Below are 16,912 nucleotides of genomic sequence, written 5' to 3'. Positions count from 1 at the left end.
CATATGGCCAAGTAAAAAATATTTAACAGTCGTCAACATGATTGATGATTCTCATTATATGTAACCAATCTGTGGTCTGTCATTTTAGCTTTTCTGAATTTCCTTGTTAATCTTGTGGCTCTTCATCATTTCTTCTTCTTCTTCTTCTTCTTCTTCTTCTTCTTCTTCTTCTTTTTTTTTTTTTTTTTTTTAATCGCTGAAATTTGCAGCCTACTTCTGACAAACTGTTTCCTAATTGAGAAGATACTTGTCATTTGCATAACTGTCACTTATCCCATTCTCTGTGGTCCACCATTCATTTTAGCACTACTCTCTCATGCTTGATGTAAGATTTGTCCTAGGTTTGTAAGTGTGTTTTATTTTTCTTTTAAAAAAGTCTTTTTACTTATGATCACAGGTTTCGTTTTCTATTCCTCAACTATGCATTTAAATGAAGTGGAGCATACTGTACACACCAAATATTGATAATTGTATTTGTATGTGGGTCCACAGCCTTCTTGTATTTCATAAAATAAAACAGTGTTTGTTGTAGGCTGTAAATTTATTTATTTATTTATTGTTGTGCTATTGGCCAATTTTGACCAAGGCATCATTATCAAGCACATACGTGGTAGCATTATGCACTGTGGTGCAGATGTCATGTGGAAATCAATTTGTCAGTCCATAAGCAAGGCCACACTTCAGTGGTACCATTCTCTGTATCAAATACAATTGATAGAGCAGTAAAATAAGTGGAAGATCCGTGCATAGTAGAATGGGAGGGCAAGGCTAACATCTGTTCACTACAGAACCACTTTATATCATGTGAAAACTTCAGATAATACGTTGGCTGCGTCAACATGAAAGATAAATTTAGAGCCTACAATAGACATTGTTTCCTTTAATGCACATGTACCATATTTTATGGACTATAAGATGCACTTTGGTCTTTGAAAAATTGTGTGGCGTTTGCTGTGTTATTCAGTGGTTTGGTATTTAACTAATTTGTAAATGGAAATGATAACCTTATTTTATTACATTTTGTAATTACTAAATAATTTTTCTCCCGGCTAAAGATTTGATCAAGTTGCTAAAGAACTCCCAAGTTAACGTCGTGTTAAAGTGTTGTCTGTAAGTTGTGTAAGTGTCGCTAAATCACAGTTCATACAACAGATTCAATACAACTATTGATTAAGATGGAAGCAGTTATCTTCAGCAAATTGATCATTAAAACCACCAAATATGAGCTGCGCACAACACTGACATATGTTACCTGAAACAATATTCTTCGCAACTCGTGCGTAATTAATTTCGGCTCCATACATCAGCTAGAAAAGTTTCTTATAAGGATCGTGCTATGAGCACTGTTTTTAAAGAACCAGTCTGATTCGAATAATTTTCATTAAAATGAGTTCGGGACCACCGGTGCACATTTATTTTTACACATTTGTATTACCTTCAGCATTTATTCTGCAGAGTTGTGTAATTTAAATTTGAATTTGCCGCTGAGATAATTAGATGGCGGCAAACAATTGATAGAGACTTTCTATTGTTAGAGCAAACAAGTAAATATTTAAAATGCTTATTAAACGCTATAAAATCTACTTCCTTTTTGTGCAGTATTTAGACTTCATCAAGCAAACATTTGATTTGTTTCTAAGGAAAACACAGACAAAAACACGATACAAATCACTATCATCAATGGCTGCTCTCCTTGCAGCGGAAAGAAATAATTAACGCAGATAATGCTTACTGAGAGAGAAATTAAAGTTACAAATAATTATTCACTCATGTTTATAATAATAATGAACTCTATTTTCAAGTAATAATTAACAAATAATTGCAATTTCTTAACAGACCTCAGTTCGATATGCGTCCGCAACTAACAAAAGGTAAAAACAAAGGAAGACAAACGCAGATCATAAAAGGAATTTACAATTATCATTGTCTTTGTATGATACACATCGATATGTCCAATTACATCATAAAATATTACATAAATAATTAATATTTATTATCATTTTCACTGTTTTTTCATATGTTGAATAGATAATGTTTATAATTGTTTGAGGCATAATTTCCTCTCGTCGCACTGTAGCTAAAATTTATCTCGTGGATGTTACAATTGCCTCCAAAATTGAGGTGTGTTTTATCCTCAAAATTAATATAAAGATGTCCAGTGTATGATTTAAAATTCCCTCCAATCTTAAAAATGCCCTCATATTCTATGCTGCGAGAAATGTATTTCTTGTCTGGCAACATTGGATTCAACTGGCAGCAGCAGTGCACTCATGCAACAAACATCAGTTGTGGGGACTCACAAGCTTGCTAACATTGTCTCCCTTCTGCCCCACCATAACAAACACAGAACACTGTCTAGCCTATGATGCATCATTGCAGTCTATGGTGCCAGTGAACTTGAATTGAAAGTGATTTGTGTTATCAGTAACACCACAATATTTTTGTTAGTAGCTAATTTTGTAAAGGAAAATAAAATAATTGGTATTCATATGATGTGGGCTATAAATTGAAAGTAACAGCATATGCAAAAGGACATGGAAACATAGCAGCTGAGTGGCATTTCGGCCCTCCACCAACAGAAAAAACCATTCATGATTGGTGGGCTAGTAAAGAAGTACAAAAATAAAAAAAAAAAAACACCCAACTGAGAAAGACTAAATGTGCAAATAGGGGACAGAATGCAAAATGGTCAAAACTGGATGATGACGATTTTCAGGGATTTTACAGGTCCGTTTGACTTTATAAGCTATGAACTTTTTTAGTCTGGCTTCGCAATCTAATAATAAAAATCGTAAAAATGTTGTTTGAAAAAATGCTAAAAGATTAAAGCATGTCTTATAGTCAATAGCATCTTATAGTTCATAAAATATAGTATGTACAGCAAAGTTGAGGTTCATACCGGTACAACTGAACATTACAATGTCATTTTGATGTAGTATACTTTTCACTCTTGTTTCTCAGAAAGTGTACTCCGTGGCTTAAAAAAAAATAACCTCTGCTTCCCCCCCCCCCCCCCCCCCCCCCCCCCCCCCTGACACCACCACCCACTGTCGAGCGTGCGCGCACACACACACACACACACACACACACACACACAAAATATTTTGCATTTTAGCTGGTTATAGAGTTCAGTTGGTCTACTGAATTTTGTCATAATTGTGCCATTTGAATGTGATCTGTTATTGTGCATAATTCATTTCTTTGGAGGAAGCATGCTATAAATCCAGTTAAATTGTTTACGAAACAAGTAATTAATTAGCATGATTGCAATGTTATTTGCAGCTTTTCTGTAATGAGAAGTTGAACCAGCATAAAAATGATCCTGGTTTTGATAGAACAGCTGTACTGGAAAGCTGCAAAGAGCAATGGCGTGACATGTCAGAGAAGAAAAAGATTGTTTGGATTGATTGGGCACTTGAAGAAGAGGCGAAGTATCAGGTAACTATTCATCATGATCCGCTTTGTATTATAAGCAACTTAAAAATGGACGTCTGAAATTTTAACTAACATTTTCTCTGCATAAATTAATTAAAGAGCTTTATGAGTTACAGACATTCTAGCCATTTACAAAATGACAGTGTGTAATTATAGAGTGGAAGTCATTCCTTTACTTTTGCAGTAAGGAACTAGCATTGTAGAACAGCTACCGTATGTGTCATGACTCCCGCAAATGCTTATCAATGTACATGCTGGCATGTGTGGTAGTATAAGCCGTCACCAGGTAGTCCTGATGCAAGTGTTCCATGGACGCATGTACAGTCATGTCACAAGTGCACATGAACGCTTGGTACAGTCGGCTGCCCAAGGGAACAGTTCCAACGTTCTTGACGTTCATAATCAGAAAAATACACAAAAGATCCTGCCTTGTGACTAATAGTGATCAGCTTTGGGCTGTAGCTTATAGATAGTCTCAAAATAACTCTTTTATTACTACCAGTCAAAGTACTTTTTGCTTATGTAGTGTAGTGTTCCATTATTTCTAAAATGAGAAGTAAGACTAAAACAGTAGTTAATTTTAAATAATAAAATTATTTTCACTCTCCTGACATGAAGCATGGACCTTGCCATCCATGGAGTGTCTTGGGTGCCTCAGTAATACAGATAGCCATACCACAGGTACAACCACAACGGAGGGGGATCCTGTTGAAAGGCCAGACAAATGTGTGGTTACTGAAGAGGGCCAGCAGCCTTTTTCAGTAGTTGCAGGGGCAACAGTCTGGATGATGGACTGATCTGATCTAGTAACATGAGCCAAAATGGCATTATTGTGCTGGTACTGTGAATGGCTGAAAGCAAAGAAAATTATAAGCGTAATTTTTCCAAAGGACATGCAGCTCTACTGTATGGTTAAATGATGACGATGTCCTCTTGGGTAAAATGTTACAGAGCTAAAATAATCAGATCTCCAGGTGGGGACTACTCAGGAGGATGTTGTCATCAGGAGAAATAAAACTGGCATTCTACGGATTGGAATGTGGAATGTTAGATCCCTTAATCAGGCAGGTAGATTAGAAAATTTAAAAAGGTAGGTAACAGGAGGAACAGGACTTCTGGTCAGGTGAATACAAGGTTATAAATACAAAGTCAGATAATAGGGATAATGCAGAAGTGGGTTTAATAATGAATAACAATATAGAAATGCAGGTAAGCTTCTACGGACAGCATAGTGAATACATTATGTTAGCCAAGATAGACGGAAAGCCCACATCTACCACAGTAGTACAAATTTACATACCAACTGGCTCTGCAGATGATGAAGAGACTGAAGAAATATATGACAAAGAAAAGAAATTATTCAGATGGTAAAAGAAGACAAAAATTTAAGATGATGATGGGAGACTGGAATTTGATAGTAGGAAAAGGAAGAGAAGGAAAAATAGTACTGCATTTACCCCAACTAAGCCGGACTCGAATTTAAGCCGTACCCAAAAAATGCGAGTCAAAATCCAAGAGGGGAAAGAAGTTGTAGGCAGCATTCAAAATTGAAACAAAGTTGGTTCATTGTAATATGAGAGACAAATTAGATGGCATGGATGAAGATTCAACTACAATAGCTGAGTTCAGTTTGTAAGCTTAGCAGGCAAGCTTAGGCAAGTTTGTTTTGTAGATTAATTTAGTCTTTAAAATATTTAAAATGACATAACTTGTCTGCACAGAACTTATAGTCATAAATAATTTAAAAATCCATACAAAAGTCAGTTGTCATGCTTCATTTCTGACTGTATCACTATTCTGCTTAAGAATAATACAAATGTAAACATTACATGATATGTATATTCATCTGCATTTGCCGCTGTCTCACTCAAGTTTGTTAGGGGGACAGGATTTAAATGAGGTAACAGCTAACACAGAAGAATACAAGGTGTCATGTTTAGATTTCTATTATCCTTATGACGAAGAGAGTATGTGATACTGACAAAGTGTCATCCATGTTCATGTAAGTTGTGAACACAGGTTTGCCAATCAACTTTTCATAGTAGATTTGTAGTGAAGTGGCAGTGCTGTAAAAATGGTGGTACCAAACCGACCTCAGCTGGTGCCTTAGGCAAACCTGCAGTGCAATTAGTACTTTTCTCCCCAAAGAAAATAACTTCCTTCTTGAATTTGGCTTTATGATGAAAGCACTTCATTATGGTACACTAACACCAGCACTTAACAAAATAATATGTTATATGAAAAACTAACCACAGCTTACCAACTTGTGCAAGAATTCTAAAACCTTGCATGTTGTTGGTATTTACGTAAAGAAATTTGTTACTGTGAATATTTCAAAGAATGCTGCATTCAAAGATCAGAAGGACTGAATTTCTGTATCCTTCATTGGAGGATATATTATGGGTCAGTGGTAGAAACTTGGGGGGAGGGGTAGTAGATTTATCTTCTAACATTTTTTATATATTTTTACTAGTGCAGAAATTTTGGTGCCAGTATTTATCTTTGCATTTGCAAAGTATGCCTGTCTAGCACTGCTTCTATTTGATGGCAAAAGTTAGTTGTGGCAGTTAGAACCATTTTTCAAATTTCTGTTTGCTGCAATTGATTCTAAGCAGTAAGCAATATTTTGGATCCCAAAAACTAGAAAAAAAAGTGTGGCTTAGATGGGGGGTATATACCATGAATATGGACTGGGGAAAAGGAAAGAGAGAGGAAGCCGCTTGGCAGAATTTTGCACAGAGCAAAGTTTAATCATTGCTTACACTTACTTTATTGTGAAAGAAGGCTATATATGTTGAAGAGAACTGGAAGCACTGGAAAGTTTCAGATTGATTGTATATTGGTCGGACGGAGATTTAGGAACCAGATTTTAAATTGTAAGACATCTCCAGTGGCAGATGTGGACTCTGACCACAGTTTATTGGTTATGAACTGTAGATTTAAACTAAAGAAATTGGAGAACAGTTGGAAATTAAGGAATGGCACCTGCATAAGATGAAAGAACAAAGGAGCATTAGGCAACAGTTGTAGAACAGGGGAGAGGAATACTGTAGGAAAAGAATGGCTAGCTTTAAGAGGCGAAATATTGGAGGCAGTAGAGGACCATATAGGTAAAAAGATAAGGCCAAGTAGAAATTCTTGGATAATGCAAGAGATGTTGAATTTAATCTATGAAAGGAGAACATTTAAAAATACAGTAAGTGAAGCAGGCGAAAAGGAATACAAATGTTTAAAAAATGAGATTGCTAGCAAGAGCAAAATGACTAAGCAGGAATGGCTCGAGGATAAATGTAAGGATTTAGAAGCATATTTCACTAGGGAAAAGATAGATACTGCCTACAGGAAAATTAAGAGAGACCTTTGGAGGAAAGAAAAGCAGCTCTATGAATGCCAAGAGCTCAGATGGTAAACCAGTACACTAAGCAAATAAGGGAGAGCTGAAAGGCAGAAGCAGTATGTAGAGGGTCTATTCAAGGGAGATGAACTTGAAAGTAATAGTATAGAAAGGGAAGTGGTCGTAGATGAAGATGAGATGGGAGATAGGATACTGTAAGAAGAATTTGACAAAGCTCTGAAAGATCTAAGTTGAAACAAGACCCCAGGAGTAGACGATATTCTATCAGAACTAATGATAGCCTTGGGAGAGCCAACCATGACAAAACTATTCCATATCATGTGCAAGATATATGAAACAGGCGAAATACCCTCAGATTCAAGAAGAATGTAGTAATTCCAATTCCAAAAAAAAAGCAATTGCTGACATGTGTAAAAATTACCAAACTATCAGTTTAATAAGTAATGGTTGCAAAATACTAACACAAACTACAGAAGAATAGGGAAACTGGTAGAAGCCATTTAGGAAAGATCAGTTTGGATTCCGGAGAAATTTAGGAACGTGCAAGACAGTAATCTTAGAAGGCAGGTTGAGGAAAGGCAAACCTACATTTATAGCATCTGTCGGGTTAGAGAAATCTTTTGACAGTATTGACCGGAATACTCTCTTTAAAATTCTTAAGGTAGCAAGGGTAAAATGCACAGAGCAAACAGCTATTTACATCTCGTACAGAAACCAGATAGCAGTCATAAGTGTCGAGGGGGTAGGAAAGGGAGGCATTGGTTGAAAAGGGAGTGAGCAGGGCTGTAGCCTACCCCAATGTTATTCAATGTGCATGTTGAACAAGCAGTAAAGAAAACCAAAGAAAAATTTGGATTGAGAATTAAAGTTCAGGGAGAAGAAATAAAAAACTTGCTTTGCTGATGACAGTGTATGTTTGTCAGAGACAGCAAAGGACTTGGAAGAACAGTTGAAGGAGGATATAAGATGAACCGTCAGCATAACCAAAACAGGGATAATGGAAAGTAGTCGAATGAAATCAGGCAATGCTAAGGGAATTAGATTAGGAAACAAGACACTTAAACTAGCAGAAGAGTTTTGCTATTTGTGCAGCAAAATAACTGATGATGGCCGAAGCAGAGACAATGTAAAATGTAGACTGGTAGTGGCAAAAGAGCATTTCTGAAGAAGAGAAATTTGTTAAAATCGAATATAGATTTAAATGTTAGGACGTGAAACATGGACAATAAACAGAAATTAGAAGCTTTTTCAATGTGGTGCTAAAGAAGAATGTTGAACATTAGATGGATTGATCACTTAACTAATGAGGAGATACTGTATAGAATTGGGGAGACACAATATTTGTGGCACCACTTGACTAAAAGAAGATATGTAGTCCATCCAGTGGCACAGTTGGGTGCATATTGACACTGCTGTGGATACTGGTAGGACATGTTCTGTGACATCAAGGGATCACCTGTTTAATATTGGAGTGTAGTATGGAAAAATCGTAGAGGGAGACCAAGAGATGAATACAGTAAGCAGATTCAGAAGGATGTAGGTTGCAGTAGTTATTCGGAGATGAAGAGGCTTGCACCAAATACAGTAGCATGGAGAGGTGCATCAAACCAGTCTTCAGGCAACAACAACAAAAATTATCTTTATGTTATGAGCAAACTGTTTTACTTAATAACTTCTGTTGTCATTTCTGCAATGTTAGAATAGCGAATTGTGTACCGTGACAGTATAAGTTAAGTATTTTGCACTGGAAAAGGGAAAGGTGAGATTACTAACAGAATGCAAAAGATTAAGGATTTAAAATTGCAAGCAGAAAAGGAAAGACAAAGATAGCAACTGGAAAACAATGAAAAGGCAGAGGATGGGCAAACACTTGAATACAGTTTTGAGAGATTTTGGTGAGTTGTAAATAATAAGCTATATTATGTTGGCTCGTTATATTCCGTAATTTTCTGCTGATCATGCTATAGGTAAGTTTGTTAGAGCCTGCCATAAAACTAGCTCTGCTTTGTACTTTGTTTTATTAATTCAGGTGTGACATCAGCAGACTGCTTCCTCATAACTTAAAGGCTGTGGTATGATAGATTAAAGAGTCCTGTTTTTATATGATAGAGACTAAATTATTCATTACAGGTAAGATATTATACTTTATAATTACTCCATTTGCGTTTTATAATGTTACATGATGGCAGTATGTAAAGATAAAACCACACTCGTGTGAACCACTAGCATGTGCAATAATTGGTTTATGGTTCATAGAAAAGTAAATGCAAGATTTTGGGCTCCAGTCTCTTTTAGGGTGGTAGCGTACACAATCTGCTGAAGAGAGACTACAAAATTGCACAGTAGGAACTTGAAGAAATAGTGGAATATGACTACTCAAGTTAAGTACTAAAATGAGTTGTAGGCAATCAGAGGTCAAAGTTTAGAGCTAAATGTCATAAAATAACCCGCAAATGGAATACATAGGTGATAACTATTAAGGTCAGTTGTGGTTGAACATATCTTTACGGCATCTTCTTTATGATACTAAGAGAGATTTTCATACATGAAATTCCCTCTTCCAGTTTTATTTCCACTGCAACATGCCCCTCAGTGACAATTATGAAAGTCACTAAGAAGCATAATCAAGGTTGACGTTCCTGTTGTGTTCATCAGTGTAATGAGGCAAAGAATTCTAGAACACATCAAACACTACAGCATGATTAAAACATAAATGTATTTATTTACAATATATATAGTATTAGGCATGCGTAACATTGTATCCTTGTATTCTTGCAGTTCGTCTCTGTTCTACTGTAACTGAATTACACTATTCACTAGCAGTCAGAGCAGCAATAGCATGTGCCATGTTGGTAAAGTGTCATTGCACTGTCTTCCATAAGCGAGGCATGATCTGGGAGTAGTCTGCGGATAATTGATGGTGGAGCTCTGAGTGTAGCAGCTTAAAAAGAAACACAGTCCAATCACAGTTGCAGGCTGTGAAACAATGCAAATTTGGAGTCCCCTGGTGGTGGCTCCTGGCCGTGTGTGGCAAACCATCTATAACAGCTACTTGTCATGTCCAGTGTAAATGTCTCTTCTGTAGAGATACAATTGGCACATGACATACTGTGCGTGGTCACCCACAGACACAATCACTATCACATTCCTCCCCTCCAAAATTGCACATCGTTGTCACTAGTGTTTGAGGTCTGTGCCATTGTATTGCAGATGATGTTGGCTGTCATGTGATGGCAGATGGCACCAACCAACTTGTGTCCTGACATTTGTCTCCACACTGGTGGCAACATCTGCCAAAGAAATCAGAGGTAGGAAGTCCATTCAGTGGTACAGGTGGGTGCACATTGGCACTGCTGTGGATACTGAAGTCTTGATGTCCGTGACTGATGTGTAAGGTGACAGATGCTGCAGCAGCAGAAGCTGCATTGGCTGGCAGGCATCGATCTCCATTGCAGAGATGTCTGACGACCCATGCACACGAATGTGTCAGGCAATGTCAAGGGCTGATTGGTGTGGGAGGGGGGGGGGGGGGGGGGCGAGGAGGCAGCAGTCTGGGATTCAAGCAGCATTTCTGGAACATGAAAATATATGGCAGGATCAGAATTATCACAATAACATACTGGATTTTGGTGCCATTGATGGATGCCTATTTTGCTGTGAATGGTATAAAGAGCTCGGTCAGTCGTCTGAGTGAAGATGCCAGATTCCCAGTTGTGAAGCTTGTTAAAGACACAGTAGAAAAGGTAGTTCTTCATGCAGAACTTAATTATGAAGCTAGTGAAGTGTCATGAAAAGGCAGAGTGCTGAGAAACTGCGATGACGACAGCAACAACAACAACAACAACAACAACAACGCATTTTCCCTCATTGGTGAAGCAACAAGTTTGGACATCTGAGCCTTGAATGTACAGATGAAATGTTCGGAGAGAACAATGTGGGTTTGGATATGATGAATCTCATTTTGTTCGCAAAGGTATCAAAAATCCAATGGAGAAAACTGCGGACCATTGTCCAAAACAGTTGTTCATGACAAACCTTCTGAACAATAGACAGAAGTGAGAGCTTTTTTAGTGCTAGGGCTAGTTGATATCTGCTGTATACATTGATAATGATCAGAAATTGTGTGTTCCAGAAAGGATCAGCAAAATCAGTGTGGATGCATTGCCAAGGAGTGTCAGATCAAGGCCAATTGAAAAATTCCAGGTTTGGCTCTGCTTGATTATCTGTGCATGCATGGCAGTGGGCAGTAATCTGTTGTATCTGCTTGCCAAACCAGAGCCATGTACAATGCTGGCTTGCTAGTTGCTTAGTTCTAATGATTCCCCAAAACATGTTGCAGCAATGATGTGGGAATCATGACTGGAGTCTGTTTATTAGGAGCATTCAGTAATACTACTTCCAGTCTTAAGAGAGATGCTGCAGCATTGTGCATAATGTCTGTTCTATCAGCGCTCTAGTTTTTCTGTCTATTCTATATTCTTCTAGTGTGTCAAAGATAGTCTGCCTGTCAGTGGAGTGATATGCCTTGTGATGTTCTCCTGTCTGACCTTCAAGAGTGTTCACAGGTTCCAAATTTGTTCAATATGGGATCTTCCCTTTCTGAATCCTGCCAGGTATTTACCTACGTTTGTAGTCACTTGTGGTTCAAGTCTGTTCAGTAACGCCTTGGACAGAATTTTGTAAGTGACCAGTAATAATGAGATCCCTCTGTAATTATTAGGGTCTGCTTCGTCTACCTTTTTGTGGAGTGATTGAATCAGTGTGCATTTCCATTCCTGTGGAATTTTCTGTGTGTTTCATATTTCCAAGAGAATTTTGTGAATTCTTGTTTTAAAATTTTATTCTGTGAGTTTCCACATCCCGGCCATAATGCGATCTGCCCCTGAGGTTCTGTTGTTCTTTAGTTGTTTTATAACCTCCTCTACTTCTGTGATTGCAGGCGGTTTCAAGTTGGGTTTGGTAGTGTTTTCGTGAAGTGTAATTTTTCTTTGGGCTTCTCACAGTTGAGGAGTTTATCAAAGAGTCCTTTAAGAATTTTGCAATTTTCTTTAGTGTTTGTTTCTAGAGATCCATTTGTTCTTCTGAAGCAGATATTTGGAGGCTCATAAACGTTATATTTTCCCTGAATATTCTGTAGAAATTTCTCATATTATTTTTCTTGAAGTCTTCCTTGATTTCATTTAGTCTATTTTTGTCGTATGCCCTTTTCGCTGCTCTAATATGTTTCGGGGATTGTTTATGGACTTCAGGAAACCCTGCCATGTTTCTGCTGTTCTGTTCCTGCTAAACTTCTTTCATGCCATAACTCTTCGTTCAACTGCCTGAACACAAGTTGCATTTCACCATCTGTGTTTATGTTTCCTGGGGGACTGACCCTCAACGCATTGCCTTCTGAATTGTCTTCACCAGATCTGTTGAATTCTGATTAATTTCTTCAATCATTTTGTCTTTGTTTATCTTTACAGATTCTGCATCTGGTCTTATAATTTTGTTCTGTGTTGTCTTTCTATTCGTTGGAATTTTTTACTTGTAGCAAGTGATGATCGGACTCAAGGAATCCTTTGCAAGTTCTCACATTTAGAATTTCACTTGTATTTTTACTTGTTATAGCTATATGGCCTATTTGGAATTCTCCCCATATGTTTTTGGGCATTTTCACCTTGTGTGTTTTTGTCTTGGTTTCTGAAATTCTGTCAACATAACTTTTAACTTAAAATTTTGACAGTACTTTATGAAATGCCCCCCATTCTTCTTTGTGCATTTGTGTGCTGTATGTGGGCCTGTGATTACTTCTTCTATTTGCCTAGTTGTGCATTGAAACACCTAGTACAATTTTGACTTGTCTTTCTGGTATTTTGTTTGTCATTTCTTCCATGTTCCCCCAGAAGTCTCCAACTTCTTGTGGTCTCTTCCTGTTGTGATCTTTTGTAGGTGCATGTGCATTGATGATTGTGTACCTTTTGTTTCCTGATTTGAAGGTTATTGTGGAGATTCTTTCTGATAGTGAACTGAAATCTGTGATGTTGTTTATGACAGCTTTATGTACTGCAAATCCTGTGCCAAACATTTTTGGTGTTCCCTGCCTGACAGCAGGTTTCCCTTTGTATGTCCTGTAGTTTTCTGTGTTGAAATGGTTCTTGTCAGGAAAATGCGTCTCTTGTATTGTGAGGATTTTGATGTGAAATTTTTCTAGTTCATCAGTAAGCTGTTTAAGTGTGCCTATCTTAACCAGTCTATTGGTGTTGAGTGTGCCAATAAAATGTTTGCAAAGAGGTTTCGAGAAGCTCCAACTCTTCTCTGTTTCATGACATTCCTGGTCCCCCAGAATCCGATGATCACGAAAATCCAGTAAATTCGCTGGGGCCTGGGGTAGTGGGTATCTTTCCGGTTATTCCATCATGATTTTTTTCAAGTTGAAAGTAGTTCTGGTGAGCTGTGTTGGAGGTCAGAGTTGTTAAAGACTTGATTGTTTAGATCAAGATGTATCTGTAGCAGCCGCACCAAATAGGTGCAGATCCTTTATTGTATGATTATGTGATAGCGGAACAAACACTGGTAGCAGTTACGTCTGTAAAATATCTTGGAGTTTGCGTACGGAACGATTTGAAGTGGAATGATCATATAAAATTAATTGCTGGTAAGGTAGGTGCCAGTTTGAGATTCATTGGGAGAGTCCTTAGAAAATGTAGACCATCAACAAAGGAGGTACCTTAACACAACACTCGTTCGACCTATACTTGAGTGTTGCTCATCAGTGTGGGATCCGTACCAGGTTGGGTTGACAGAGGAGATAGAGAAGATCCAAAGAAGAGCGGCGTGTTTCGTCAAAGGGTTATTTGGTAAGCGTGATAGCGTTACGGAGATGTTTAACAAACTCAAGTGGCAGACTCTGCAAGAGAGGCACTCTGCATTGCCGTGTAGCTTGCTGTCCAGGTTACGAGAGGGTGCGCTTCTGGATGAGGTATCGAGTATATTGCTTCCCGATACTTCTACCTCCCGAGGAAATCACGAATGTAAAATTAGAGAGATTCGAGCGTGCACAGAGGCTTTCCGGCAGTCGTTCTTCCCGCGAACCATACACGACTGGAACAGGAAAGGGAGGTAATGACAGTGGCACGTAAAGTGCCCTCCGCCACACACCATTGGGTGGCTTGCAGAGTATAAATGTAGATGTAGATGTAGGTGAACAGATGCTGACCACTAGCTACTGGATGCCAGAATAGACTCTAATGGATTTAGGCTTGTGTTGGTATTTGGTCCAACCTGTGTATTTCATGCCACCAGTACCACCTATATGGCTTTCCCCTATCCGCCACCTGGGGAGGCGCCCAATGGGGGATCTAACAATCCCACATGGGTGCATACTGTATTTATAGGAAATAATTCTTTTCACAAATAATAACCCAGAATTGTTTGCTCCAAATAACTTCTGGCATGGATATGAAACTAGAAACAAAGAAAGTTTCTTGCTTCCTACACATACACTCAGTCTTTTCATGCAGACCCTACAATACCTGTATGTGTGGATGAAAATAGACAATAAGTTAAAAAAGACAAAGTTTCAAAAGATTGAAACTGGCTCAGTAAAAGGAAAATTGTATAGCACTCTGGTACAAAAAATGCTATTACACAATTGATAAATTTTTTAACGCTGATTTGACCATTTGAGAAGGATAAAAATTAATGGTATTTATATATTGATGTTTTATAGTTCTAGTAAATGTTGTATTCCATGTTATATGATCTATTATAGTTATAAGCTTGACGAGTCTCCTGTGCACTAAATCAGTGATTTAATTTGTGTGTTATGAGACAATAAAATTCTGATTCTGATAAGCCTACAAGCATTAATGCTGAAATAAGGAGCAGCTCCATTGTGCATATGTTCTAGTGGAACAGGTATTCTCTTTTGAGTCCGTGTGGAAGAACTTCTGGCACTAACAAACAGTCACCAACAATTCCAGCTCAAGCATAGACAGAAACTGTTTGTTAGTGATTTAATTGCACACTTTTCATGAGGATTTGTCACAGTCCACACTCATTGATTTTGAATACTTACAGTCTGATCACACTGAAATGAAGGCTCATCTATAACAGCACATTTGCCCTAAAGTGAGGGTTGACACATTGTTGAATGAACAATTTATAGAAGTGTACCTGTACAAGAAAATCAGCTGCTGACAGTGCCTGCACACACTTTACGTGCTAGGGATACAGGAGGTTCTCAAGTAGCACTCTCCAGTCAGACATGTGGTCAACATCATTTCCTGCAGCTGATTGTCTTATTCTGATACTATGGTTGTCATCAATTGCACGAAAAATTTCCTCTTCTAGTTCAGGTGGCCTGAGTAGTAGGGTTAAACATACCATGCCCCTGTGATGACGATCATTTGCTTCAGACAGGGTGCAGTCATTCTGGAAATGTCTCCTGGTACAAATATTAAATGCCACAGTAATTATCGCCTGTTAATACAAACAGTAAATAGGCATCTGTGAACTATGCATGTTAGTACACTTCTGTTGCATTGTACCAGAAAATAGATCCCCGACGAGCACAAAACAGTGAATGCTACATACTGCACAGTTGTTGATGAGCACTGAACAGTTGATGCTAATACTCAATGATGGTAGAACAATGAGGTTAGTCGCATGTCAACACAAACAGTGAAGTGAGTCACAAATCAGCATTACCTTCATTCCATTGGTACAGGAAACACTGGTGGTTAACCGAGGAATCACAACTTTCTATGCATTCTAACCAAATGCAAACAAGAGGATATTTTGAAAATTTCATGAAAGAAAAGTTTCATATCCTGCTGGTAGGTTCTGTTTGTGTATGCTTTCCATGTTTAATGTGAGCTTCACTACCCGAGCCATTTGGATCCGTCCATCCACCACCAGCATTTCCAAACTGTGCAGACGGGAGTATCCTTACAGTACATTCCCCACTCCCGTTATTATCCTGGGCTCAACCTGTGGTAACATACCATCCCCACACCCTCCACCCAACAGTTTCCAATCCCTCTGTCCTATCATCTCCTCCCCATTCTTGTCTCCCACCCTGTATATTTGCCACCCTCTGCCAATGCACCTGCTTGTCATTCCCTGCTCTTTTCATTTTTCACTCCTTTTTTCCCCCACCTCCCCGCTCCACAATCTCCTGATGCTATGCCTTTTTGCATTCTAGTCTCTGCACACTCTACCAGAGAGCTTTCATCTCTTTCCCCACCCATACACTGCTATCCCTTCCCCTTCCCCACTCCCTCCAGACTGCTGCTTGCATCTCATTTGATAGTTGCGTTCCACCCAGAGATACTATAGCTGGTGGTCACATGTCATGCGGTGTGCTTACTTGTGTGTATGAATGACGTATGTCTTTCTTTTGCTGATGAAGGCTGTGGCTGAAAGCTTTGTGTAAGTGTCTTTTAATTATGCAACTTAACATGTCTTCTTTATGGTAAGTAGCAAGCTTTCCTTTCCTACATGGTTGACTAGAGGAGTAAAAAATGAGCTCTAACATAGAAATGAAGCAGTTCAGAACCCATGTCCATATAACACATTTTATTTCACTATGTGTGAGGAATGTTCCTGAAAGTTTGGCCACACCTTTTTGTTTTTCCCTATATGTGCGTTATTGAGCATACATAACTTTGTATCCTTGTGTTTCTCTGTAGTCTTTCTCTGCTCCACTAGTACTGGACAAAAATATTCACTAGCAGTCAGCATGGCAGTAGCATTGTGCTAGGTTTGTAAAGTATCACTGCAGTGTCTTGTGTAAGCTCAGCTTCATCTGAGAGTAGTCTGAGGATAATTTGTGATGGAGCTCTGAGTGCGGGGGCTTAAAGGGTCACTCAGTCCAGTCACAACTACAGTCGGTGAGGTTATGTGAATGCAGCATCCTTTGGTGCTGTCTATAGCACCACCTTGCGGCATATGACGAGCCCTCTACAACAGCTGCTCATGGAGTCTGGTTTAAATGTCTCTTCTGCAGAGGTGCAAGAGGCATGCAATGAGCTGTGTGCAGTCAGTAGACTCATTGTTGATACCATGGTTAATCTAACCCATCTACATATAATGGAATCATGTTGACTGACTGCTTCAAATACACAATGGTCTGTTCTA

General features: G+C 38.5%; 1 protein-coding gene across 7 annotated transcripts in view; it reads left to right on the top strand.

Moving 5' to 3' along the window:
* Positions 1 to 16,912, top strand: part of LOC126176655 (nucleolar transcription factor 1-A-like) — a 204,461-nt gene that overhangs the window by 127,003 nt on the left and 60,546 nt on the right. For all 7 annotated transcript variants that reach the window (XM_049923844.1, XM_049923816.1, XM_049923850.1 and 4 more), the window contains one exon: positions 3,283 to 3,438. In XM_049923844.1, the coding sequence (XP_049779801.1) occupies positions 3,283 to 3,438 (156 nt within the window). The remainder of the gene's footprint in view (positions 1 to 3,282; positions 3,439 to 16,912) is intronic.

This window comes from Schistocerca cancellata, chromosome 1 (genome assembly GCF_023864275.1).
Source record: "Schistocerca cancellata isolate TAMUIC-IGC-003103 chromosome 1, iqSchCanc2.1, whole genome shotgun sequence".
Taxonomy (NCBI): domain Eukaryota; kingdom Metazoa; phylum Arthropoda; class Insecta; order Orthoptera; family Acrididae; genus Schistocerca; species Schistocerca cancellata.
Note: the sequence above shows the minus strand (reverse complement) of the source record. Positions and strands in the feature narration are given on the sequence as shown.